This window comes from Oculina patagonica, chromosome 3 (genome assembly GCF_052425735.1).
Source record: "Oculina patagonica isolate OP01 chromosome 3, crgOcupat, whole genome shotgun sequence".
NCBI lineage: Eukaryota > Metazoa > Cnidaria > Anthozoa > Scleractinia > Oculinidae > Oculina > Oculina patagonica.
In genome coordinates, this window is record NC_135760.1 from 13444981 (window position 1) to 13471240 (window position 26260).

Consider the following 26260-nt stretch of genomic DNA (forward strand, 5'->3'; position numbering starts at 1 on the left):
TAGCAGTATGTCGTCTTGTTTTTTCGTACAACCATAGTTAACTATGGTATAACAACGTGAACATGTAGCTGTCGCGATCTCAGAAGACAACAACAGTTTTATTGACGAGCAGTTACTAGTTCTATAGAAACCGGAAAACCGACCATATAACACAAGCATCTAGATTGAGAAAGGGCTAACTTCTTCAGTCATTTCTAACCAAACAGTATCTGTTGTATAGACCTATTAAATACGTTAAAACTCCAAATGATTAAAGTATCACATTATTTTGTTCTTCATTCATCTTAATGACAATCAGCGCATTACACCTGTAGTATTGCGTACAACATAACCAAGATGTAACGTAACACGCTAACCAAACATGTCACGCTCTACCCAAGACGCCAAACGTCACGCTATCTAGTAGTTCTCTCGTAGAAAAGCATATACGCGCAGCTTGATAAGGCTTGATCACGTGACGCCACCTCCACATGTTCATCTGACGTGTAAAGCCATTTGGACGCATGCTCAGTGCCCTGCGGCGTTTCAAATCTCCTGTAAGTGACGTAATGACCATTGTCAACGGTTCCCAAGTGAACAATGACCGCCATTAGTTGGTACACTGCACGGCTGGTACTGCGAGACAATAACAAAACTGATCCGTTAAAAAGGCGACAACTGCTTCCTAAAACTTGAAACTACAATTTTTGAGTTGCAAATTTTAGAACGTGGAACCATGTTGATCAGAAGTGCGTGGTCACATTTCTTCCATCAAATTTCGCAGATTTTTGGTCCAAACTGTTCTGAAATAAGTGTTAGGCAACTTTACCCAGAAAACATTATCTTTCCACATTTAACTGAAGATATAACCTTTGTTTGGGGATAGAAATCAAAGTTCGGCTATAAATATCTTTTTTTTTGAAGGCGCGCGGAAACAACTTGAAAACGTTTTCAAATTGCAATCCATTTCCATTCGAGCCATACGCAGCCAACGCGCTAACAATTGTTAATAAAAATGGACCATTATTTTTAAGTTTTCTTACGACACAAATGTCAATTTTGGCTGTTCAGAAATCTGTTAAAATTTGTGACATAGTCCCTTTAACCTTACAATGACCACTACACAGAACCACTTCCAAGCCTCCCCCCAACCCCCCATTCTCCGGAAATAAACTTGAACAGGCGGAAATCCGTCTATGTTTGCTTGCCTACGTTTCCAAGTGGGGCATAAGACAAAAAATACTCGGATTTTTGTCCCCCCCCCCGGCTTTTTCCCCACTAGGGAGCTACAGTTAAACCCGGTTATTTCGAATTCCCCATTATTTCGAACTAAAACCCAGTTCCCTTGGATTTGCCTTTAGTCATTTACTATCGGCTATTTTAAACTTCCGGTATTTCGAACTATTTTTTGGTTCCCCCTGATGGTTCGATATAACGGCGTTCAACTGTACTTTATAAATGTGGCAGTTATTCTAGCACAATGCGTCGTGTTTGCTTCTATACAACATGTAAATTCATTGCCATTACGGTTGAACAGCTACGGTTTTAACACATGCCAAGCTCAAAACAATTCACACAAGGAACCAACCAAAACTCATAAAATTTTGCAGATAAGCGCAGAAAAAGAATACCAGTCTCAAAGAATCAATAAGTAACACTTAACAAACAAATGTTTACCTCTTTGTGTCTGCCTTTACAAATGAAGTGACCAGCTCATCCAGATAACCATTTAGCTCCACGCCACTGGCTCCTGTAAGTTGAAGACCTCCATTTGTTAATGAAGCAAACTTGCGTGTATTTTCATTAGCACAGTCCTTTTTAAGAGAGTTATTCGGCTCCAAAGGTTCGTATAAAAACGGCTCCATGTCAAGGAACTCTGGAAATTTAATGAAGGCGTTGTTTTTATACGGGACACCATTAGAATGCCAGTAAGTTCTTTGAATATGGATACAAAGACACCGCGGTAACTGAAAACAGACAAGAGGGAAAAAGGCTCAGAATAAATTTATTTTTAAAAGCAAAATCGTTGCAGCAGCATTGAAAGATTTTTTTGGACTTTATTAACCAATCAAATTTCAAAGAATATGCGAGAATTTGAAAAGTTGTCACGCCGCCAGTACCATGCCATAACGGCTACGTCATGTTACCTAAGGGCATAAGGATACGCCATTGGGATACGATGTTACTTAGCAACACATGATAAAAACCACCAGTTAGACAATGTTATTTAATATTTAAACTAATAAGCGTAGCAACAACAAAATCTTGAACCTGATTGGTTCTTTGTTTAAAATACTAACTGATTCATGTGCAGCTCCATTGTCATCTGTTGTTACTGGACAGATTATATTACAGAATTCACTGGGAATCATGCTTTTCATTTCAAATCTGTTTTGCTATGTGGAAAGAGTATCACTTGTGTGATGACTCCAAGGTCTGTTCATTGTGATAATTTCTTGTCAGTGAGGAGAGAGTTTGGCAGAAATAACTGTGTCACAATTATAATAGCCTGCAAACAGGCTCCTAGTGGGGCATAGGGCGAAAAGAAATCAATGAGCTCGGGAAGCCTGTTCGTAGGCTACAATTATAATTGAAACTTTGAAAGCTGCTACTGCTGCTGCTGTATAATTTGAATGCAAAACTCAGTAATGTTTACTTTTCCAAGTGTGAGTCGTTTGATAAATGTAGTCCTAACAGCGCTGGCTGATTCATCTGTGGTTTGCTGCTGTTGTCGGCAGCCATGACACTCCACTGAATCCACTGTCTCTGAACAAACAAACATGCGCAAAAGGTCTTCTAGTGCTAGGCCCATCTGTGGATAGAATCACATGACAAAGTTCAAAAGATGATTTTTTTTAAACTGATTACTATTATATTCCATTGTCACATTGCCTGTTTGAAATTGTGTTAATTCAATAGGGGTAATAATAATAATAATAATAATAATAACAATAATGAAGCATTGTAGGCACAATGTGTGCAGAGAGGGGCTATGTAGCTGTAGCCCTTTGCATGCATTGCAAGCCTTTAGTAAGTACCTGTTGTATTTAGACATTGATTGCTTGGAATATCAGTTTATATTTGGAAAACTTTTCCAATAATTTTCAAAGTAATTATGTCGTATTTATTTAGTTTTGCTTTCACAGAACTAGGAAAATTTGTGCAAACAAGCTTAAAGCATCAAAACAAAGATTGTAACCGTAGGGTGGGTGCAAAACACAACTACTAAATCTTAGGTCATTGGTTCAAGAGGAACACATCTTCCTAAAACATTGTTGAATACCCATCATCCCCTTGACCCCAGGATAAACTTGAATGTTAAAATACCTGGAAAGTTGTTGGTAAGCTGAGTGACAGACTATCATAACTGTCAAACTTCACTGGACACTAAATAACAATCAACAGAAATACAAGAATATCAAAAATTATTTACATACTACATCTATACATTATTGCATGTTTAAATCACAGTGCAAAGCTACAATCATTGGCAAAAGTCATTGGCCCACCCACCCCTCCCCCCATTCCCCACGTTTCAGTGTTGGATAGCGCAATGTGCCCAAACTCCTCGTGCAGTGCGTTTCAGTTTGTAAGCAAAAGTAGGCAGCAATTGAAGGCATTATTTTTTTTGTATGCTACGCAACATTGCAAAGGGGGAGAGGAGAAATTTCTTAACTTTTTCATGTTTCAAGTAAGAAAAACACCAACTGCTCCAAGGTTTTGTCAATGATTGTAAATATCTTACATAATTATTAGTGGCAGTGTTATTTCTATGACTTTGTAATTTACCTTTGTTCCACATTGCTTACACACCAACTGGCTTGCCAACAAGCCATGGAATGGTAGATGAGGTTTATTACAGTCTTTTGTGAGGGGCACTAAAATGATAAATTCACATTTTAGTAACAAACTTGTACTTACATTACTTTCACTGTAATCTGACTTTCATAACTTGGATTCAGTTCAGAACCAAATACATTTCATTAAAATTCACAAGTTGTAGTGTACCTTTGTTTCTGTGTACCATGGATTTGTCGTCAGTTGAATCATCATGTGTCTGTAAAACAGAGACCAGCACTTACTGTAAACACTCACATAGCTTTTAAAGGTCATTCCTTAGTATTGCATTGTACTTCTCAAACTCATTAATAATTCATCAAGTAAAACAAAGAAAATTATAACCGTGACAGTGGTTTGGAAACCCGACCTTAATTAGCATAGATTTTTACGATTTTATTTCTCCGTTTACTCCGTAGTTTTTGTTTCGATTGAGAAGATATATCACTTGAAACACTCGAGACAGTGTTTCATTGGCTATCCAAACACCTCGAATTTCGTCAAAAATACTCCGCTGCGCATCGTATATTTTCAACTCTCTTCTCCGTGTTTGGATATCCCAATGAAACACTGCCTCTCATGTTTGATATATTACATCCTGTACTGTATAGCTGATATTATAAGGAATTATGGGGCATATTCAAGGTCTTCCTACTCCCAATCTAAAACCGGGACCCCTCTTTTTTATTTAAAAAAGAAGTTCCCTTGAGATGAACAACCAGTTGGAGAAGTTTGAATGAAAACCTACTGTCAGTTCTATTTTGATGGAATGACCTGAAATCTTGATCTCATATAGTTTTTTTGCTTTTTAATTAGGCTTTTAATATTTTCTAATTAGGTTTTTTTAAATAAATTTCTGTTTGTGAATGTTTTTATACTTAGCTATTTTTAAGAGGGCAACAAGTTCCTTAGTGTTACCCTTACTAAATTAACTTTGATTTCATTTGATGACATTTTATCTTTGAAAAGACAGGGAGACCTCATCCAGTAAAACCAAAAAAAATATGTTGTTGACCTAGAGTATTTACAAATTTCATTACCACTCACCTCAACTGTGGCAATATCACTCAGATTCATTACACCTGCTGGCTCATCCTACGAGTTAAATTAGTACATTACATTTATTATGCACATAATTATATAAAGAGCATGACTATTCCTAAGCAACCACTTTCTTTTTTACTGAAAAATATAAGAGGTTGTTAGGTGTTTTTTTTTGTTTTTTTTTTTTTTTTTTTTATTCTCCCTTAATTTCAACATGAACATTAAACAAGTTTTTGTTTGATGGACTGTTATGATATTATTATAATTATGAGATAATTTAGTAAGAACTGGTAAACACCGTACAATAAAATTATACAGTTATACAGGCAAGATTTCAGAAAATATTGGTAGGAACAAATAAAAGTCATCCTCACCATTTCATCCTCAAGAGTGGAGGAAAGAACATGAAATAATTCATGGGCATCCTGTGAATAAAACAAATGTTGTCAATTCCACAGCTGCACAGCAATGTCTTTAATAAAAATACTGGTTTGTCACTGACAGGAGTTGAAAATGAAAATAATTACCTGTATATGACATTATATAGAGCCCCATGCATGACAATGTTTACCATGTATTCCTTAAAACAAAAGCAATAGTACATGGATATGGTATCAGTGGCAGATCCAGACCTTCAGATAAAGGGGGGGGGGGGGGGGCAACATCATGACCCTAGAATAAGGGGGAGGGGGTGCTATCAAAAATAATTTTTCTCAGCCCTTTGGGCCTCAACTTGTTCTAAGCATGGCCTCCCAGACCCCTCCCCTAGATCTGCCACTGGGTATTTATTCTTCTGTTACCTACTGACCTGCTGTTCTGTAGGTATTACCCAGCCATGCGAAATAAGTGCATTTAACACAGGGTCAGGACAAATGATGTCTTCTCCATCCAGACAACCACTGTTTAAAGCTGAAAATGATTTAATAAAGTAAGTCAATAAATATTAATATACCTTCAGAAATTAGTTCCGGTTAGTTACAGTGCACTCCAGTCTAGTTCCAGAAGTTGGCTGGATAACAGTTCAAACGGAAAAAAAAAAAAACCTTTTTAAAGATGAATTCCAGTCCGTACTGCGCAATCACGGCTGCAATGTTTATGTGAGCCTCACACGAAGAAATGTTTACAAGCAAAACTAAAAATTCCGTGACAAACTTACCTTTTTCTTCATTATTAGCACCAGATATCATTGCAGAACAAATAATAACGAGTAGAAGAACCTTGACGCTATTTCAAACCGACGTTTCAGCTCATCGGGAATTCTTAAACTAAACGAACCGTAATGGCGGACTAAAAAACTTCATGTATGCTGTCACCGAAGTGTAACGTTTCAACGAATTCAAAACAAAAACAAAAACAAACCCCGAGTCTGCGCAGTACGAACTGGAAATCAGCTTTAAAAACGTCTCGCTGTAAGTGTTAATAATAATAATAATAATAATAATAATAATAAATGGTGTTTATAGTGGTCATGCACTTAGCTTCATGTCTCTACGAGATAGCTAGTTTACAGGCATGCCACTGAAACAGAGGAAACAAATATTTTTAAATGAATACAACAAGTTTAAAAATCCCAACTGGCAGGAGGCAGACCAGTTGGCTATATACAAAGCGTGGTCAAGGATTTGAACTCAGGACAACCGAGAAACAAATCTAGCTAGTGGCCAGGGCAGGTCATGAACCGGAGACCTCTGGATTACAATACCAGCGCCCCAAACCACTCAGCCATGCTTGCCTCCTATAAGTGTTTCCCAGTACACACTTTTTATAATCACTTGATTTTAATGTACAAACCTTTTACTAGTGTTTTTAACTCCATTGCTAAGCTTGATAAAGGTTTACCATCTTCATCAGCAGAAAAATCCTGTAACCAGGCCACAAATGACGGCAAAAATGCAATTCCCTAAAATATGAAGATTAAAACGTAAATATTCCACCTGTACTGGAAATGGTACACATTGGTTAAATCACATGTACACATCACACATCACTAAACCATACAAACCTGTAATATAGAATTCATAAAACAAGTGTTGCCAAGATTCATGAGACCAGGAGGACGATCTGGTGATAAGCAAAGCAACAGTCTCACTAAATTTTCAGGTAAAATTGAAATACTGTAAGTTATGAAATTGACTATGCAATATTTGTAATTGGGGGGGGGGGGTGGGTTCCATATGCTTCTCCCAGTTTCTGTAGCATTAAGTGGCTAGGGGTAATTGTAATCCCACCTGGATAGTGGAGGGGGACAGGGGGGCGGGAGACCGGGAGAAAAGGGGCGGGAATTAGGAGAAGAGAGGGCGGAAAGTAGGATTCCTAAGGTGGCGGGAACCGGGAGAAAACAAGTAAATTTTGCAATGTTCGTTATATTTTGCAATAGATATGGGACAAAGAGGAGGGAACCAGTACGGAAAGGGGCGGGAAGCAGGAGTAAGAGGTACGGGAGGTGGGAGGTTCATACCCCCCTGTCCCCACCCACTGGTTAGGATGCTAGTTCTTCACAGGGTTAACTCCTGGCATCTGGGCTCGGTTGTTCAAAGCACGATTAAGCTAATCCAGGATTAGCGTGAATTTGGTTTCAATTTTCAAGAGAAATTAAAACCTCGATCATCTTTTAATCCTGGGTTAGCGTTAATCGCCTTTCGAACAACCCGGCCCTGATGTCCAAGTAGACATCTTACTCATTACGAGGGATTGCCACCACCCACCACCCCCTGGCACCATTTTGATGGTACCTATTTATACACCTGGATGTAGAGGGCCACTTTGAGAGTTACGTGTCTTGCCCAAGAACACAACATAATGACCCTGGCCAGGGTTTGAACCTGGATGGCTTGATCCAGAGTCCAGCACGCTACCAACAAAACTTTAGGCAACCATGCCTCCCACAAATAAACTGCATTAAGAACACATAAAAAGGGTCTCTCTATCGTGGTTTGGGTTGGTTCGTGTCAGGCCGCCCTCCTAAATAAACTTATTTGTCCTATAGCTGTGTGCTTGTTTGTTGTGTAGTGGAGGCAAAATAGGGTCTCTCTAAGAACGTACCATGTGTGAACTGACACAGGGTGGTGCTGTCTGTAAGGCTCAATGTGCAATTACCTGAATTTTTAATATCTCTATTTATCTCTTAATTGGCTGTGAGCAAACAGCTAATTTTGGATATCATGTTAGAGAACCTGCTTTCAGTGTTATGCGCAAAATTAGTGGCTTTCTTTCGACATCCATCTTTCGATGTGCTAAACACACAACATGGATCAAAATGCACCATAGCCCTGGATGACCTTTTATTTTTTTTTTTTTTTTTCGGTGTTAGGGTTAGGGTAAGATAGCTATGATCGTAACACTTAAAGCGGGTGTTAAGTATAATTTGAGCATGGTCACATATCTCCTGGGATTCCAGTAAGTGTTACCAGCCTAACAGTTAGCTGGACCTTTAAATCATTCTGAATATCACAAAAACACACCCAAAAAAATAATATGGGTGATGTTTTACATAATTTTAGATGACTTGCAAGAGTGATGTGATTTGTGTGCTAGACACTTTTTTAAGTTTCAGTATAAGTGCTAATGCGTTCTTTATCTCCTTTTTCTTAAGTGAGCTGCAGTCAGCTAAGATTTTGAGGATCAACATTCAAATGATTCAGTGACATGTTGTTCTTTGATACATGTTTTTGCCATTGGCTTTCGAAAGAAAGAAGAAATACTAACCTTTCCTAGGTGCCTTCTTCTTCTTTCCATTAGGAGCCAAAAATACATAAAAACTTGCTCCAATCGCCGCAGCGGCTGCAAACACTGTCACACATCGGCCATCCATGCTTCTTTCTCTTTGCTGTAATCTTCTGGCATTTTTGGATATCATTACACGAGGTAGTTTTCTGTTTTGGCGCGAAACGCTGGACACTAGTGGGAGAAAAAACAAAGATGGCGGACGAAAGTGATGCAAAGGATACAAAGAAAAAACCTTCAGAAAAGCCTACTGTTCCTCGCAGTGCAACAGAAATACAGAAGCTTAAGTTAGAGAAGCTTATGAAGGATCCTGTAAGTTATAATTTGGTAAAAGTTCTTTGTTAAAGGAGTCGGTAGAACCTTAAAATCGGTACTGTTTTGGTCAATTAACTTTAATAATTAAATGGAAAGCAAATGATGTACTATGTGCTTTGCAGGATAAACCGGTGTCAATTCCCGCTGGTCCAAAGCAATGGAAACCATCAGAGGCGCCTGAATTTATTCGTTTTGTTATGGGTAGGTTTTGTCGCTGATTTTAAAGTACTGATTAGCTTTGTATTGTCAGCTCAGTGGCTAGGGTCAGTTGAGAATACCTACCATACAATTCCTACATACACATACATAGCATACCGGTAGTTCATTTTGCAAAGCAGCTACCGAAGCCTGCTCTTAATGAACCAGTCTGACTGCTGGACAAGTTTTAAAGCAAACAAACAAACAAAGTTTTAAAGAAAAAATGATTTGTAAACACAAAAGAAAGTTTATACTGGGGAAAGCTGTGGTATTTTCTTGCACAAAATTGATATCATAAACAGTGTGTTTTTCTACTTTGAAATGTTGGTAGTTATAAAAGATACTCTGATCCAGAACTGAAGTGAGACACTTCTGAACCCCAGTTTAAATCATTTTGAACCAGTATGTCCCCCCCCCTCCCCCAGCCCACCCCCACTTAGCTTAGGCTTATGATTGTTTTTTTTTTTTTTTTTTTTTTTTTTTTTTTTTTTTTTTTTTTTGGGGGGGGGGGGGGAGGGATTACACCAGTTTTTTTTTCAATAAGACCATAAATTGATTTAACTGATTCCAAGTCATCATAAACTGAGAGCAAGTTTCACTCTTCATTTGTCAGGTTCTAGTGCTGGAGCTGGTAGTGGAGAGTTCCATGTTTATCGTGCAACAAGGCGGAGAGAGTATAATAGGATGGCATACATTGAAAAGACAGCAGAACAAGTATGAGTTGGTCAACTGTTATATTTAATAGACTAGCTCTAGCCATTAGCCTCTATTCTCAGTACCTCTTTTATCCAACTTAGGAAAATGTCTCCCCCAAGTGCCATTTAACAATTTGACAAAATAATATTGAATGTTTGTCATGATCAAAACAGTCGAGACGTATGATATAATTTTATGACAACTAAAAAGCTGTATTTCATTTAGTGCCAGAGTTGGAAAATAAAGGTTTCATATTTATGAAGTGTTAAAGGTAGATGTGCTCGAAAGGGAATGTGGTGAATTTTTTGCCTATGGGCCTTTAGTTTTGAACAAACACATAGGCGTCGGGGCAGGGGGGCTGAAGCCCCAAGCCACAGCCCCCCAAACAAAAATTTAGGGAGGCTTAGCCCCCCCACGTTTTGGTGCCGAAAATATTGCAAGCGCAGCATAAAATTAGTTTGTCAAGATGTTCCATCATATGAGTGAGTTTAAACATCTTCGAAACTTCCTTGGAAGTCTTCAGGAAGCTTTGGTTATCTTCGGAAAAGTTCGTGATTAAGGATTAGAAATGTTTGTATGGCCTTCGAACAACAATTGGAAAATCTTCGGAAATCTTCAGCCTAGAAACTGCTCAGAAATCAAAAAGTTGCTAGAATGGAAAAAAGTTACTTTAAATATGTAAACCTGCTGAGCATTTTTGGGACAGTCTTAGTCCCCCCACGTTCCCAAATGCTTCCCCACCTCTGAAACAGGAGGGGGGTGGGGGCAGGGTCTCATTCAAGTTTTAAGTTAACCAGCTTAGGACTATTTTCAACAGTTTCGTAACATAACATTTCCTGATTTTTAAGTTTTGAAGTCTGCCATTAGTTCATCTATTATTCCTGCTAGCAATATCTGCTCCTTCCTTTTTTGTGGTTTTCAGCAAGAACTTGATGAAAGTTATCGCAAAAAGCTTGAAGAACACAAGAGTCAAGCAGAAGAGAAAACAGCTAAAAAGAGAGCTAAAAGGTGAAACATTTTGCACGTCAATATAATTTGTTTTTTTATTTTTCACTCGTTGTCTAGGAAAAATGTTTTGACACCACACAGGTCTAATGCACATGCTATTTTCACGTGTTTCAGCATCTCACATGGCTTGTGCTTCTTCTTTAGTCTGTAGTCGTAACTTGAGTAAATGCCTGGCATGGCTGTCTCTAACAAATTGCTTGTTAGTGTTTCTATCAATGCAACAAGACCTGTAGCTTGTAAATGCAGAAAGAAATTTGTGACTGTTGTTTCTGTTTCAGTAGTGTGAAAATATAACAGCCAGAAAATGTCTGAATGTTCAGGGCTACAAAAACAGTAACATGCTCAGAAATAAACTGTGTACATGAGATGAAACATAATACAGTCGACTCTGCGCTTTTTTCTTTTTCTTTTTTTTTTTTTTGTTTTTTTTTTTTTTCCCCCCCCCTATACATGTACTAAAGTCTATATGCCTTGAGAATGTTCCACACAATAAACACCCCTTCTCTCTGTAAGAGGCCCAGGCATTTATTAATTTTGGAGGTTGTCAGCTTAGGCTTTAATAAGAGTGAGGCCTTAAAATGAGGGGAGGTTTTTATTAAAATTGTTAACCATACTTCAGTTCTTTAAGGTTGAATATTTTTATCTCCTTAGGCAAAAGAAGAAACAGAAAAAGTTAGGTGCTAAAAGGAAAAAAGAAGAAGGAAAGAAAGAAGAAGCTGGTAAGTCTCTTAACGTCTCACTTAATGGGAGACAGAGTCCTAACCATACTGGAGCATACTGTAAAATTCCGGTTATGAGCCCTGGGCTTATACAACTTCGTAACAGGTTTTGGTTGGGCTTATATGTGGAATAAAAAAATTTTTTTGAGGAGGGACAGGGGGGGTGTTGGTAAAAATTTTTTTTTAAAAAAAAAAATATAAAAGAGTTTTCCCCTTGGGGGCCGGGGGGGGGGGGGGGCTTATATTCGGGAGGGCTTATAAGCAGTGTATATTTTTGTTTAGGTAGATGGGCTATAGGGGCGGGGCTTATAACCGGAATTATGGATTTGTTACCTCCAAAAAGGAATATCTAAAAGTTTTTTTAGCACAATTGGACCCGCTTTAAAGTTTATTCTTAAAACCATATCAGTTGATAAAAAAAATTAAAATTAACAGTGACATAAAAAGATATCAAAATACTTTTATCTGGCAGCCCTTCTGCTGCCTTCCTCGGTGTAAAATGGCGACTTTGAAGTCATAATTTCACTCTGACAAAGGCAGCAGAAGGGCTGTCAAAAATGAAGTACCGGTACTTTAGATCTTTTTAAGTCAGAAAAAAATGCTTTTTTTAACTGATCATTTTGACTAATGTGTCATTCAATTCAACAGGCACAGATGATCAAAGACAAGTTAGCAGTAGTGATAATGATGATGAGGAGAAGTCAGATGAGGATGAAGAACCGCACTTTGTAGTTGGGGGAAAGTAACTTTTCATAGTCAACAAAGGACAAAAATCAACATCTGATTCACTTGTGGCTGTGTTTGTGGATATATCAGTCACTCATCTCTTTATACTCATAACTAGCCTGATATTATGAAGTAAGTCCAAGGAGCAGGATCTGTGTTTTTCATCTGCAAATGAATTTATCTTCAAACTGAAGAAGACCAATAAACCCTTAAGAAAGACTGGGACAGATATAACAGATCGTCATCTGTGACAGGTGCTGGTGATGACTTTTGCCATAATTTATTTTCTAAATTCCAGGGCCATTGACTGACCGGGCTGACCGCCCTGCTCGATGATCGGCAATAGAAATGGCAGCCACAAAAATCCCTCAAGCACACCGAAAGGCAGCAGACGGACCAGAAAGACGCAGACCGACGGGACACATACCTGTGATGCGAGGGAACCCCACGGGCCCCGAAGGTGGGACACGACAGGCGACCCGGCCACGCCGGCCGACGCCGCGCGGCCAGGGGAGGAGGGCCATGGAGCTAGATGGAGGACGGAGATGAGGAGGTCAGGAACTCTAAGTAGAAGTTTGGTGTATGTCAGAATATGAGAAGTGCGATAGAGTGATGAAGGGAATAGATGTAGAGAGTTTCGGCCCGGGGAGAGAGTATGATGTTGTAGTTTAGCGTAAAGAATGGATTTTTTTTTAGTACGCGAGGACTGCTTGATGGTATATGATTTGTGTGTTATTGAAGCGGTGACCGGTCAAATGACGCGAAAAAACCGGACAAATCGTCATTGGCGGACTGTCGTGACCTGCCGTATTGAGCCCTGAAATTCCCTGCTTGTATATTACTTTTTTAAGTTGGCGCAATTTCTTTAACATTGATGGGAAAGTCAGTTGGTACCTTACGCAAAGCTCTGCAAAGGAAAGCTGGGAAGGACTGCATCAACGCATTCTGAGGTCCTAGGCAATAGGTCTGATGTGATAGTGGATAAAGTACATAGTACATGTATATGAGAGTTCAAGGGTTTTAGACATTTAATAAAAAAGTATAGCCTGGCACTGTTACCATCTTTTGATTCCACTCAGTTTTCTACATTTCATGTTACTACATAAAACCAGCAAGTGAAGGCAGACCAGATGTGTTAATAAGTATGCAGCTTCAGATTACAGCATCTTTTATAATGTTGTAGCAAGTTACTGTGTTGGATTGAGAAAAACATCAACAACTCTTGAAATCAAAACAGCAACATAATCATGATGTTGAGCATTGTGAGACCAGTTTGTACGTCATTGTTGTTCTCAAGATGTCCCAATCCTTGTATGAACATTGTGTGCAACACTGTCCAAATAAAGGCATGAATTTGAAGTATTCTTACTTGCACAAGTTCAAATGCCACGTGGTTGAATGTTTTGTCGTTGTTCCGTAATGCTATTGTTCTCATTGACTAAACACCCCTGCCAGTAATGAAGCGGCAAGGCTTTGCCATAATCAAACAAAATCTCAAACCCCTTACAAACAGTCTAAAAAACATTGGATCTGTCTGCAAGAGATGCTTTGAGAAGATCTTTAGAAATAAAACTGTTCCTGGTTGCACATTTTTACTGGAGCTTGACAAATCCTTGCAAATCTTCCAGAAACTTGACATAGTGCTGTTGTTCCAGAGCTGTGCTGTAGTCAAGAAGCCATTGGCAAAAGTTGTTGTCAATTCCTCTTTCAGCTAACATGTTCAGAAGCATAATGTACAGGTTCTGTTGAACAAGGAAAAAAAATACCACTAAATTACAACTTACAAAGTTTCCCTACATATTATTATTTCGTAAAATCCAATATCTTATTATCCAACTTTAAAAAAATATATTAGAAAATCGAATTATAGGAGATACAATCATATAGCACCAATGTATTCTGGCTATTTTCACAAAATGAAACCTAACAAAATCTTGAGATTTTTGCCAAAGATGTGTAACAACCAGGAACAAATAAATATACAGGCACCACAGATAGGAAACAATTACAAAGAACAAGTTGAAAATCGCTTGGTTTAATTGTAATTTATCTCCTACTTGCAATGGTAACAAAATTTTAATGTTACTCAACTACTTATTTTAAGCCTTGGCGAAAGGACTTGCTCTCATACTTACACTATCCATGTTCTCTGTTTCAGCACAATAGACAGTTTTCTCTTTGTCAGGAGTATCCACAACTGATACATTAACAATGTTGAGCATTTCTGGGCCAGCACTATCATCTCCCATTTCATCATCTAATTCATCTAGCTGGGTGTTAAACTCACAGTAGAATTTAAGAGTCTTATCCTAAAACAAGTAAAGCAGAACTTAATTAATTGTGTTGTATTTCAACATTTCAGCTAGACTGAAAATTATGAGACTCAGGGCATAATCATGTACTCTGTTTTCACAGTACTGTCTCTCCACCCAGGTACAAGGCACTCCTAAATATTTTTGGACCAAGGGCATTGAATAAGTTTTATTAGCAATTCACTTTTTTCACAATCCCATAAAACACTTTGTTTACCCCCCAAATTTTTGCATAAGCATTGTTTTCAATTTGTCTGGGGAGGATTGTATGTAATTGTAAATCCCAAGAGAAATTGAAAACAAAGCTTATGCAAACATTTTGGGGGTAAACCAGACAAGATGTATTATGGGAACAGTGAAAACAACGAATAGCAATGAAGTAGTGGGTTATGAAACAACTTTTTCTAACTTCCTCTTAATTCTTTTAACCCTTTGACACCCAAATTTTCCCCAAAAAACGCTTTATTTTAGCCGCTAAACTGAAATTTTGGTACTATGGCCTTGAATTTACCTCAGCTTTGCTAAAGAAGCACTTTTTTACACTTCAGCAACATTTTGATAAAGATTCTGTGTAAAAACTTACAATATTTTACTTTAGTGCATGCACATAAGCCAAATTTTGAAAAGGGGACCTTGACCAATAAAATATTACAGGTGTACTGGCCTGTTTAAGCAACGATTTTGCACCAAAAATGGATTGTGCTTTTCTTTGATTAGCTCTGTCAGAATGCAACCGAAATTCAAAATGAACAGTCCTGTAAAAAGGTCGATCCAAGCTCTGTCAGATTCTTATCACGAAATTCCACTGATGTGCTTATTGATGATCTCACAAGTGAATCAATGACTGCACCTCCAAATAGTGCCTGAACGCGCGTTTAGGAGTGAAAGGGTTAATGTTAAAAGCACCCACAGAATTCACAGGGGAATGTCATTTGGCATCAGTCTTCAAAAGTCTTGTATAAGTCAGAGGCCTTGTGTTTTCTCAAGGCTTTCTCACAATCTTAAATGCTGAAAATTTCTTCTTTGACTCTTTCATTCTTTATAAATTTTAAAAAAAGCTCTCAAAAGTCAGCTCATAATTTCAGTTGCATGTGTTTTATTTATGTAAACTACATTTGCATTCTCCAAAAGAATGACTTCTATTACAGGTGTTGGACACTTAAAAACAAGCAAATAATTATTTCCTAACTTACAGTTTTCTTTGTGATTTCCACAGTGAAGTAAGGATATGACACAATCTGATAAAAAACAACAGTACTTAGTACTTTACTCACAGGCCATTCATTCATTGACTCAAAGAGTCAAATCTTGGGGGCAATTAAGGTGGATCAAACATAGTGTGTGACTATCCAAAAGGTAGCTATTGGGTACAAAGGTTTATATTTGTTTCAAACAACCACTAGAAATTAAACAAGAGAGGGTGTAGTACGAAAAAATTTAAAACATTTATTTCAAGCAACTATTCTTCTGGTTGTCTGTGACAGTTTCTGGCATCAGTTGATGACAGAGTTATCAGTTTACTTCACCCATAGCAGTGTTGTTCGCAATCACGCATCTACCAATGGTTTGGCTCAGGATGGGGGGGGGGGCAGGCAACCAACGGGAATTTGACTTAGCGTAGCTCTATCTGGTTAGTCCCCTCAGTGAAAAACTTTACTCAGTCACCATCTTGGTTGTGGATAGAGCCTGGTCAAGGGAAGGAATTTAACTTTCAATGGAGACCCAAGGATGGGGAAATTGACATTTGAAAACCTGAAAATGTCAAATTCCCCTGAGGTTGCCCGCACCCCCATCCTGGGCCAAACCATACACCTTATTCCAAAATGGCGGACAATACATTATTCTTTTGTTTTCATGTTAATTGGCCCTCGTTGCCTCGATCGTATCTGCAGAATTCAAAAGAATCATTGGCTTAAAACGAGGCAATAAGGGCTAATTAACATACAGGCAAAAGATTAATGTATTTGCCGCCATTTTGGAATAAGGTGTATTGATAGGTGCATAAATGAAAGACACTGAACAGTGTGGTGTTGATCAAAAACAAGTTTTTATTGTTCCAGGTAAACAATAATGCTTCATGTTTTGTAAATAATTCAACTGTCACCTTTCCCATGACATCATGATCATCATCTTCGACATCCTCCTCAAGAGGACCCTCGTCTTGGTTTGTATTCTCATTTAAATCAAATGACACTACAATCCTGAAACAAATATGCATGATTGTAAGTACTGTTGCTGCTGCCAGTCTACATGTCTGTCTGATTTGTAAGTAGATACAATGTACAATGCACAGCATGCAACTATACACTCCTGTAAAAAGTTCTGAAGAAAGGCCTGCGTGGCTAACTAAGGATTTAGAAAAACAGCAGATATTTTGTTACATGACGTTTGTACAAATCAAAGTATGTGAATATTCAGTGTAAAATATGTCAAGTTTGGTGTATTGCTAACCCTATTTACCAAGGGTAGATATTTTAAAATCCCACTCTCTGGGGGGGGGGGGTGCATCTCAGGACTGTAGGCAGAAGGGAGGTGATGGGTGGCCCCTTGCAGGCCACAAAGGTCCACCTAATCAGGGAAGAGGGTTAACATGACTCTCACAATGCAGGAAATGTGGACATCAACAATTTGATTTTTCAAAATTTCCCAGGGGAGAAATGATACCCTTGTACCCCCACTCATGCCTCTGCTGCTCACACCCACCCCATGCAAAATCCTATTTACAGTCCTGCATCTATACCCTTATGTATATATACCCTTTCACTTTTTTTATTCCATCCTTTGCAAAGAAAACAACTACAGGTTGCATGTACACTGCACAACCGAAGGCTTACTTACTTTTCAGCATTGTGTTCCCTCTCCAGCTTAACTAGGGTCCCTTCCACTTTAGGCTGTTCAAAGATAAAAGATATTTGTATTATGTAGAATAGTACTTTGCACATTTCAAAAAGTGCCATGATGTATCATGACACATTGCCACCTTTAAAAAAGTGTATAATACAAGGTTGATGCTTATCCTCGATATATCTATAATATATTAATTCTGTTTTGAACAAGTGCTTTTATTATAAGCAGTCTTGCTTCTTTTTCATAGATTTTCCAGCAAGAAAAAATTTCAAGATAAAAAAAAAAGGCTTACCTGAAACAAATTTGAGGGGGGGACTTTGGACACTGCTTCTTTCTCATTCTGTATTTCTTGCGTGAGAAAACTCATAATCTCACTGTCAGCTGAAACATTTATACATAGATTATTGGTCACCTTATAGAATGATGAATGGGTACAAGCAATGCTTCACCGAAAAGATACTAGGTGCTCCAACATTTGAGCTATATGGGTATGTGCTGCTACGAAGAGTACAGCGTTGTCAAAATAAGCCGGCAACCAGCTACTCGGAATATAAGTACGTCAGTTCTGAGTGTGTGTTATCAAGTTCTGAGTGTCTCATAGCCCCCTACTTTTTGGATAGAACCTGCTACTCAACAAAAACCCGCTGACAACCCTGAGAGTATGGTTTCACAAGCAGTTTAGGTGTAGGGTTCAGAGATTAGAGGTTTTGGCCTACATGTAGGGTCACATTTACTGGGAAACTGTTCCATGACCTGAAAATCTATGAAGAATTTAGTCTAGACTAGAAATTGACACTTAAAAATGAAAGATTCTTTTTCTGTATCCCCCATCCTTGATAAAGGGGGGGTATTACTTTCAGTATGGGAAGTGCGTGGCCGGGTAGTTAGAGTGCCAGACTCAAAAATTATCTGGAAGTCGCTGGTCCTATTCCTGTTTGGATAGGGTAAGAATTTTGGTATCTAGTATAGGATACGGTTGCAAAATTCAACTGAATATGGTCTAAAATATGGAATACCTCCCCTCCCCCTCCCGCACTGCCCCAATCAGTGGTATCAGTCGACCATTCATTTTTTTTTTCTTGTCCCTCCACCACTCTAAGGAAGGTATCCTCTCTTTACTACTCCTTTGGTGTGATAGCACTGCGTCAAAACCAACAAACACAATCAGCTCTTTCAAGAAATATGAGAGAGTGGTAACTAGCCCTCTCAAATGTGTCAGCTGTGCTTAGTTCCTTGGCCCCGGGAGGGGGGGGGGGACAGGGCCGGGAAATGTGTCACAGCCAATGATTTTTACTATTTATAGTAGGATATTTGCAGCTTAAAACGCAATAACGCTTCATTTACTTCTAAAATAGAGTGTTTTAGTACCTACCTTGCGTGTACTTATGCATTTCACACGAACAAACTTTTGAACAAGCGCAAGAAATCGTTAGTCTTGGGTTGTGCGAAGCACCACGTGTAGTCGCTGCAAAAATAGAGCGAGACCGACAAGACACTAGGGAACTATTAGGCACACTTCTGCTGCATAGCGCCCGTGTAGACCTCGCAATAAACAATCTTGCCAGTCCTCCAACAGTCGACATCTTAATTCAGTTGGTAAAATATAATATTTTTTGCCCGCAATTTAAAAGTGAAAGATGTTCTTCCTGCCGGAGAATCGGGATAAGGCTCGGCCGCATAGTTCCCCAGTTACTGGGCAGCCGAGCCTTCAGCCAGTCTGCCCCACCTCTCGCTCTGTAAATACCTGTGCGGGAAATTTGATGATCGCACTGTTTCATGAAAATTAACCACGTTCAACTTTCTCTTTTTATGCTTAACATGAAATAAACACCGAAGCCTTTGACTAACACATGAGTTATTTGTTCACGTTTCCAGAATCCCTCTCGTCCGGCTCCCTGATGGTTTATACAAGTTCCTGTTATTACATTTTTTAATTAATATTTATGTCCATGTTTGTGTTCCTGTGATATTCTAGCAAAATGTTATAATAGAACGTTTTAAACAGCACAAAGATTGACTTTGGCTTCAAGTTCCTCTTCGTAAATTCTGGATTATTTCCCAAGTCCAGTCCAGCTTTCCTTCTGTTTTCATAATACCGATCCTATCAATACCGGCGTTTGACGTCATAGGCCTGAGAAACCGCCAGCGGAGTCTCTTCTACGGCGCCATCTTAATATCGAAGAGCGTAGTTTGTAGAATCTTTAACCATCGAATCATCTATCCACCCTCTAACGAAACAATTCTTGTCATATTTATCGCATTAAACGCAGAAGAAACTTTTTAGGTTATGGCCGATGGTGAAAAGCTCAATGTTGACAGCATTATAGGTCGACTTTTGGAAGGTTGGTTTCGATTCAGATATATTGCGTTCGGTATTCAGACCTAAGATTTTTACGGTATTAAAACTAACTCTTGCTTTTCAGTTCGAGGTTCAAGACCAGGAAAGAATGTACAACTTACAGAGGCAGAAATTCGAGGGCTATGTTTAAAATCACGAGAAATTTTTTTGAGCCAACCGATCCTTCTGGAACTGGAAGCTCCGCTCAAAATTTGCGGTGAGTAAACGCCGGTGTTGCCGTTGAAGTTTTTCACGCCCAAAACTATGTACATTTGTGTTCGATTTGAAGATAATTTAACGTTAATATTTGATTTGTTACAGGAGACATTCATGGGCAATACTATGATCTTCTCAGATTATTTGAGTATGGCGGTTTTCCACCAGAATCAAACTACTTGTTCTTGGGCGATTATGTGGACCGAGGAAAACAGTCATTGGAGACGATATGCTTGCTTCTAGCTTATAAAATCAAGTATCCAGAAAACTTCTTTCTTCTACGTGGAAATCACGAGTGTGCGAGTATTAATCGAATTTACGGCTTTTACGACGAATGTAAGTAAATAGTTTGAAATTGTCAAATCGCTTGTTGTCGTTCATCGTTAATTTGAGATTTTTTGAAGGCGACTGCAGCTTCAAATTCATCGTTAATACATACTCGTTGTTTCTAAAATACCAATCCCTCACCTAGAATACGTATTTTTTTGATTGAAAATGTTCTTTGGTTTGTTATTCTTTGAAGGTAAAAGAAGATACAACATAAAGTTATGGAAAACATTTACGGATTGTTTCAACTGTCTGCCTGTAGCGGCTATCCTGGACGAGAAGATATTTTGCTGCCATGGAGGTAACGAGATTTCGCTGAAAACTAACAACCTACAGCTAATCACGAGTTAAATTTATTCTTGTTTGTTTGAAGAATACTTCAAATTGAGAGCGTGCGACGTTTGTGTGTGGATAGTAGTTGTAATGGGATTTCGAAACTTTCTGTTGATTCGGTACCGTTGATTCTATTCGCAGGTTTGTCGCCTGACTTGCAATCCATGGAACAGATTCGCCGAATCATGCGGCCTACTGATGTCCCTGACCAAGGTAAAGCGAAGTACAACTCAATGGCGAACATTCTAGCGTATTTGGTAAAATGTCGAAGTGTTAAACCGTTTCTCCCAGTGTGACCTTAATGGTTTGATATTTTCAAAATGAAGCTTTTGTTGTGGTGCGTTGCTTGGAACGGAAAGATAGGAAATTTCCCGTTATTGTTCAATTAACATTATTATGTACACGTACTTCAACCGTGAAACCAAGGACTTCAAATTAAAATATAAAAAGAAATTGCGAGAATCGTCTGGGAAATAATGTCAAGTAACTGAAAATTGTGATACACAGTAGCCGTGAATGATATCGACAAAAGTACGGTTTGTTTCGATTCAACTTTACTCTGTCTTAAATGTATTTAAATTATTAATGAAAAGCTGATTCGGCGAAGACACCTTTCATATATCGGAAGTTTTGTGTAGAAAAAAAAAAATGGAAACTCTGCAGCTTTTTAAAATGATGGTATAAAAGTATGAGTTTGGTTTATGATGTTACTGCTGTAAATTTTCGTGCTTCAATTTTGTTAAAAATCGTTTGCTTCTCAAGACTGTTTCTTGTATCAAGATTTGTTTACTTGTCATGGTATATTGTGACAAATTTACTTCAAGTGTAGGATATACCATCAATTTACATTAGGCATTAGGCGAAAAATTGTTAAATTTGAGGCTCATTGTACTCTCAGTGGAAGGTCTGAGGTTAAAACCATAAAAAGTAACACTTGTGAAATTTACAGTTACATTGCACAAACTCTTGTACAATAATTAATTTGTTTTATTTTTAGGATTACTCTGCGACCTGCTGTGGTCAGATCCTGACAAGGATGTCCAGGGATGGGGAGAAAACGACAGGGGGGTATCCTTTACCTTCGGCCCAGATATTGTGTCCAAATTCCTTGCCAAGCACGATCTGGATCTTATTTGTAGAGCTCATCAGGTGAATAATCTAACTGTCAATAATAGCTCCTAACGTGCCATTTTTATCTCAGATTATTATTATTATTGGTCATGTTAGCACATCTAATAACATATAAAGGAATAATCTGACTGGTGGAATAAAGATGGCTGCTGTACATTTTACACCAATACCTTGCGGGGAATGAGAACCTAACACAGGCACATAGAAAAGCCATAGTTTTGCAAAATTCTTCCCCATTCTTACAACATTGTTTGTGCTGGTTGAACTTCAAAGTCATTTCCCTCTGATTTGCCTCATGGACTCAAACACAGCAATTTTAACCCCGGTTTTTCAAAACCAATTTTTTGATTTCCCTTGGACTAGAGGCTTGAGAAATTATTAGGATATGAAAGCAAACACAGCACAGTGACTCCCATTCAGCACTCGCATCATCAGGAGTCGAAGCACTGCCGTTATGCCAACATGTCTCCCACTTCAAAGAATGTTGATTATCTAAGGCACGTACAGGACACGGTCATGAACCGCACGAAGCGTGCGGACGCCCGACACGGCGATCGAGACCACACTGCAACGGGCGGACGCGAGGGAGCGAAACGATGCGGCGGCGTGAAACAGCAAAACGGCGAAACCGCACGAGAAACGGCCATGAGGCACGAACGGCGGCGCGAGGGAAACAGGGAAACAAGCAAGAGAGCAGCGCAGCACACACCGAAAACAGCGGAAGAGGGGAAACACGAAACCGGGCGAGCGGGAGGAAACCGGCGAGAAACCGGTCAGTGTAAACGTAGCCTAAGTCTAAGACCAGTGGGGGATCTAGGGGAGGGGCCTGGGCCTCCACCTTATTTTCAGGCCAAACAAAGGCCTGTAACTCTGAGAAAAAATCGGGGGGGGACGGAAGGACGGGGAGCCGCCCGCGGGGGAAGACGGGCGCGGGGGGACGCCCACGCCAAAAGCAGGCCGAGGCAGAAACGCCACAGGGCGGGGCAGAGGCAGCCACACCCAGGGGCCGGGCCAACAGCACCCCGGGGGCCCCCCCGGGGAAAAAATTTTCTCGGGAGTGGGCCCCCTCTTGTTCTTGGAGTCCAGATGATCGTGCTCCCACATGCCTCTGAAGGCCCCGCCTTATTCCCCACACAGCGAAAAGGAACAATGCTGACGATGAATGCTACAAGACAGAGTTAACAATGCAACAAGTTTGCTAAAATAGATGAACTCCATGTTCTGTAGGTGACCTCAGGTTATGTTGTACTGTATCTCACTTCATGATTTATTTGCTTTACATTTAATAATAGGTTGTTGAAGATGGATATGAGTTCTTTGCAAAGCGGCAGTTGGTGACTTTATTCTCTGCTCCTAACTACTGTGGAGAGTTTGATAATGCTGGAGCCATGATGAGTGTCGATGAAACCCTTATGTGTTCATTTCAGGTAAAGAGTTTTTTCCATCTTTGCCCTGATACTGTCAAAATCACTAGAGTGGTAAAATGTATTCACTAGATTTTGTCTGGAGCTACATGAATCTAGATCACATCAATTAAAAACTTTTATCATGTGGACACTATTTATTCATTGGGAAAGCCAACACAAAGCTTTGCGGCTTTCCGATACTTTCTGCTACAAAACAGCGTGGAACCCTTTTAAATTAAACAAAAACCTGCTTTTCTTTAAGTTGAATACATCTTGTGTGTTTTACAACCCATTTGGCTTGATAGCACCATTATTGTTCATACAAATTCTGAAAAAAAATGTTTACATGGCCATGGAGCGACTGTAAAAAGTCACATTGCTGACAAGAAGCTCATAAATGCGAACCACTTGATTTTTTTAAGATCATGTGTTAGGAATCTAACTGCTCCTAATCCAAATTTCTAATGGATTTGATTGTATCAACAAATAGATTTCCTTAATTGGTCACCTTGTCTTTTTTACAGTGTTACTTGCCCTTGAGCAGGCAAGTCTTATGCTGGATTTCCACTAAAGCATAACCTTAAATGTGCATTAACATACCTTCTACGCCCCAGGGTGGAGGAGGGGAGGGGGTGAGAGCCGCCGGGCCCGGGAGGCGCATGGGGGGCGCGCGCGGGACCCCCAGGGCAGGGAGGGAGCGGGGGGGGGAGAGGGGGGAGGCGAAGAGGGAGGAGGGGGGAGAGGGGGGGGGGGACGAGCGGGGAGAGGAGGAGGGTGACCGGACGGGAGCAGGGACGGGGCCGCGCGGGTGCGAGGCGACCACCGAGACGCGGGGGCAACGCGAGAAGTACATGAAAAAAATTAAGAGACAATGTAGGAGGCCACTGGGGGCGACGACGGCGGCGGACCGAGTGGGAGTGACGGGGCACGAGCCCCCGGGGGGGGAGGGGGGGGAGGGAGGGGGAGGGGGGGGGGCGAGGGAGGGGAAGGGGGGGAGGGAGCAGGGGGAGAGGGGAAGGAGAGACGGGGTGACGAAGTGAGAGGAGGAAGAGAAACAAACAAAACGACATGCGTAAATGTTTATGCAAGTCGTTTCTACATTGTCTCAAATTTTTTTCACGCACGTAAATGCACATGAAGAATTCTGCGTCAGTGGAAATCCACCTTTAATCTTGTAGGGCAAGTAGAAATTATTGATTTTTTTATGTGGTTCTGAAAGTCACTTGCCCAGATGACCAAGACACAAAGGGGGCAGGGGGGGGGGAGGTTTTTATCTCCAGATTATTTCTTTCCTGCTGTTTCTTCTAAAATTTATGAAGTACAATATTCTATCCACAGATTCTAAAACCTGCTGACAAGAAAAAGTTCCCATATGGAGGGTTGAACTCTGGCCGTCCAGTTACACCACCACGTGGAGGGCAACAAGGAAAAGGAAAAAAGAAATGATATTTGTTAAATATTATCTTTGGTTTGGACTGTAATATAATATTGTCATACAATTTAGTTATTATTTTGTAGAGTAGCATGGATAGAGTCCATGACAGTTCACACAGTCAACATGTCTTGTCCTACTAAATAGAATATGGACAAAAATTCCCTTTGAGATTTTTTTACTATATTTGATGCATGTAAGTACATCAGTTTGTTGATCACATACACATGTTTGTATCTATTCTTTTCTTTGTTGTGAATCTCATTTTTTGTAGAATAGGGATTTAATTCTGTGTCAAACTGTAACCACATTATATGCAAATGTACATTTTGTCATTCAGGTGATTAAGAAAGAAAGTCATTTTAAACCCCCCAATGGAATAGTGAAAGAAAGACACAGCAAAGCCTCAATGTATGCACTGCATTTAGTTGTTTGCATTTGATGCATTGATGTGATAGAAATTGTGTTGGAGACGGTGACAGTGTTCTTGGGTAGTCAATCACTTTGGTTTTATTAGTGATTATGAAGACAAAGGAAAAAAAGGAAAAACTTGGACTAGTTGTATTAACAATATTGTTAAATTTGACAGTAATCATTGCCCCAAGAATACTAGCACTGCTGACTCAATTGAGCATAATCAACACACCTAAGACTTTCACAATTTACTGTTATGAATTGTTAACTCTTACTCACTATCCGCCCCTCTTGTGTCAAGTATGACAAGTAACGAAATGTGTCAAGTAACAAAGCCACACTACACTGAAGGTTATCCGCTACAAGAAACAGAGTCATCATTGTAAAATAATGACAAGGGAATTTGTACTATCTTTTGTAATAAAGTACAAGATAGTTTTCTGGGTATCATGACTGGGAATAATAAACTAATTAGTTTTTTTTATTGTACGTAATAGAGTTGTGGTGTGACATTTGAAGTTAATTTCAGGCATTTCTTGACAAGTATATGAAACATTCAAACTTGAATTATTTTTTATTTACATAGCAACTTCTTCAACTAGGCCACTTGGAACAAAATTAACCTATCAATAATTGAGCACAATGTCATTGGTTTGTTCCCAAAAAGGATTGCAACCCTCATTGTCAATTAATGCTTCGATTGTCTTTTGCAATGTTATGGTCATTTTTTGTCCAAGTGCCCTGGTTTAAGTTCTCACAAAACAACATTTATGTGGAATAACAGTTTGTTATCCACCAGCTACCCGGACAAAACAAAAAGAATTTTCTTCCATTACCATGAACTTTTTTTTACATTGCTAATTTAGTTGTAAACATATACTGAACAAGTCGCTTGTAAACAACTCTTTTATCAACAGCTCATTCTTTTGTAATATGAAGCTCTTACTAATATTAACCTTATATTATTTTATCAACAATTAAGCATATGCAATGATTTTTTTTTCACTTTGATAAGAACAATCATTATTGTTATGTCCATTTCCTTTCTGCAGTAAATCATGTGACATTAATTGCTAGTTAATTTAATTATGTACATATAAAGAAATAAAATTTGTATAGATTGCATTTCTTTTGTTGCTGCTTATTTGAATTTCAAATGTACACCAGTTCTTTTATTTTTATTTTCATTGGAAGATTGTCTGAAACTGAGGGGTTTCTCTCACACTTCCTGCACCAGACAATACGGTGCACTGCACTCC

The 26260-nt window shown here is 39.2% G+C and overlaps 4 protein-coding genes across 4 annotated transcripts; 2 read left to right on the forward strand and 2 right to left on the reverse strand.

The window, feature by feature from the left end:
- Positions 1-46: 46 nt before the first annotated feature.
- Positions 47-8716, reverse strand: LOC144646754 (ubiquitin carboxyl-terminal hydrolase 30-like). Its single transcript, XM_078506437.1, has 12 exons — positions 8566-8716; positions 6863-6921; positions 6652-6760; positions 5669-5769; positions 5235-5285; positions 4864-4911; positions 3988-4036; positions 3769-3857; positions 3307-3366; positions 2636-2791; positions 1657-1946; positions 47-615 (listed from the first exon to the last, which is right to left on the reverse strand). The coding sequence occupies exons 1-12, from the start codon at positions 8714-8716 to the stop codon at positions 396-398; spliced, it is 1383 nt and encodes a 460-aa protein (XP_078362563.1). The 3' UTR covers positions 47-395.
- A 56-nt stretch (positions 8717-8772) lies between these two features.
- LOC144646798 (PRKR-interacting protein 1 homolog) lies at positions 8773-12540 on the forward strand. The gene is made up of 6 exons (XM_078506487.1): positions 8773-8895; positions 9021-9099; positions 9710-9810; positions 10715-10800; positions 11452-11519; positions 12168-12540. Exons 1-6 carry the CDS (start codon positions 8779-8781, stop codon positions 12263-12265), a joined length of 549 nt encoding a protein of 182 aa, XP_078362613.1. The 5' UTR covers positions 8773-8778; the 3' UTR covers positions 12266-12540.
- A 715-nt stretch (positions 12541-13255) lies between these two features.
- Positions 13256-19314, reverse strand: LOC144646715 (complement component 1 Q subcomponent-binding protein, mitochondrial-like). The gene is made up of 7 exons (XM_078506398.1): positions 18777-19314; positions 17697-17785; positions 17396-17448; positions 16662-16758; positions 15751-15795; positions 14381-14554; positions 13256-13987 (listed from the first exon to the last, which is right to left on the reverse strand). Exons 1-7 carry the CDS (start codon positions 18985-18987, stop codon positions 13838-13840), a joined length of 819 nt encoding a protein of 272 aa, XP_078362524.1. The 5' UTR covers positions 18988-19314; the 3' UTR covers positions 13256-13837.
- A 210-nt stretch (positions 19315-19524) lies between these two features.
- On the forward strand, positions 19525-26129 carry LOC144646714 (serine/threonine-protein phosphatase PP1-gamma catalytic subunit B). The gene is made up of 8 exons (XM_078506397.1): positions 19525-19746; positions 19828-19959; positions 20064-20294; positions 20482-20586; positions 20760-20831; positions 21616-21767; positions 23042-23176; positions 24494-26129. Exons 1-8 carry the CDS (start codon positions 19692-19694, stop codon positions 24599-24601), a joined length of 990 nt encoding a protein of 329 aa, XP_078362523.1. The 5' UTR covers positions 19525-19691; the 3' UTR covers positions 24602-26129.
- The last annotated feature ends 131 nt before the right edge of the window (positions 26130-26260 follow it).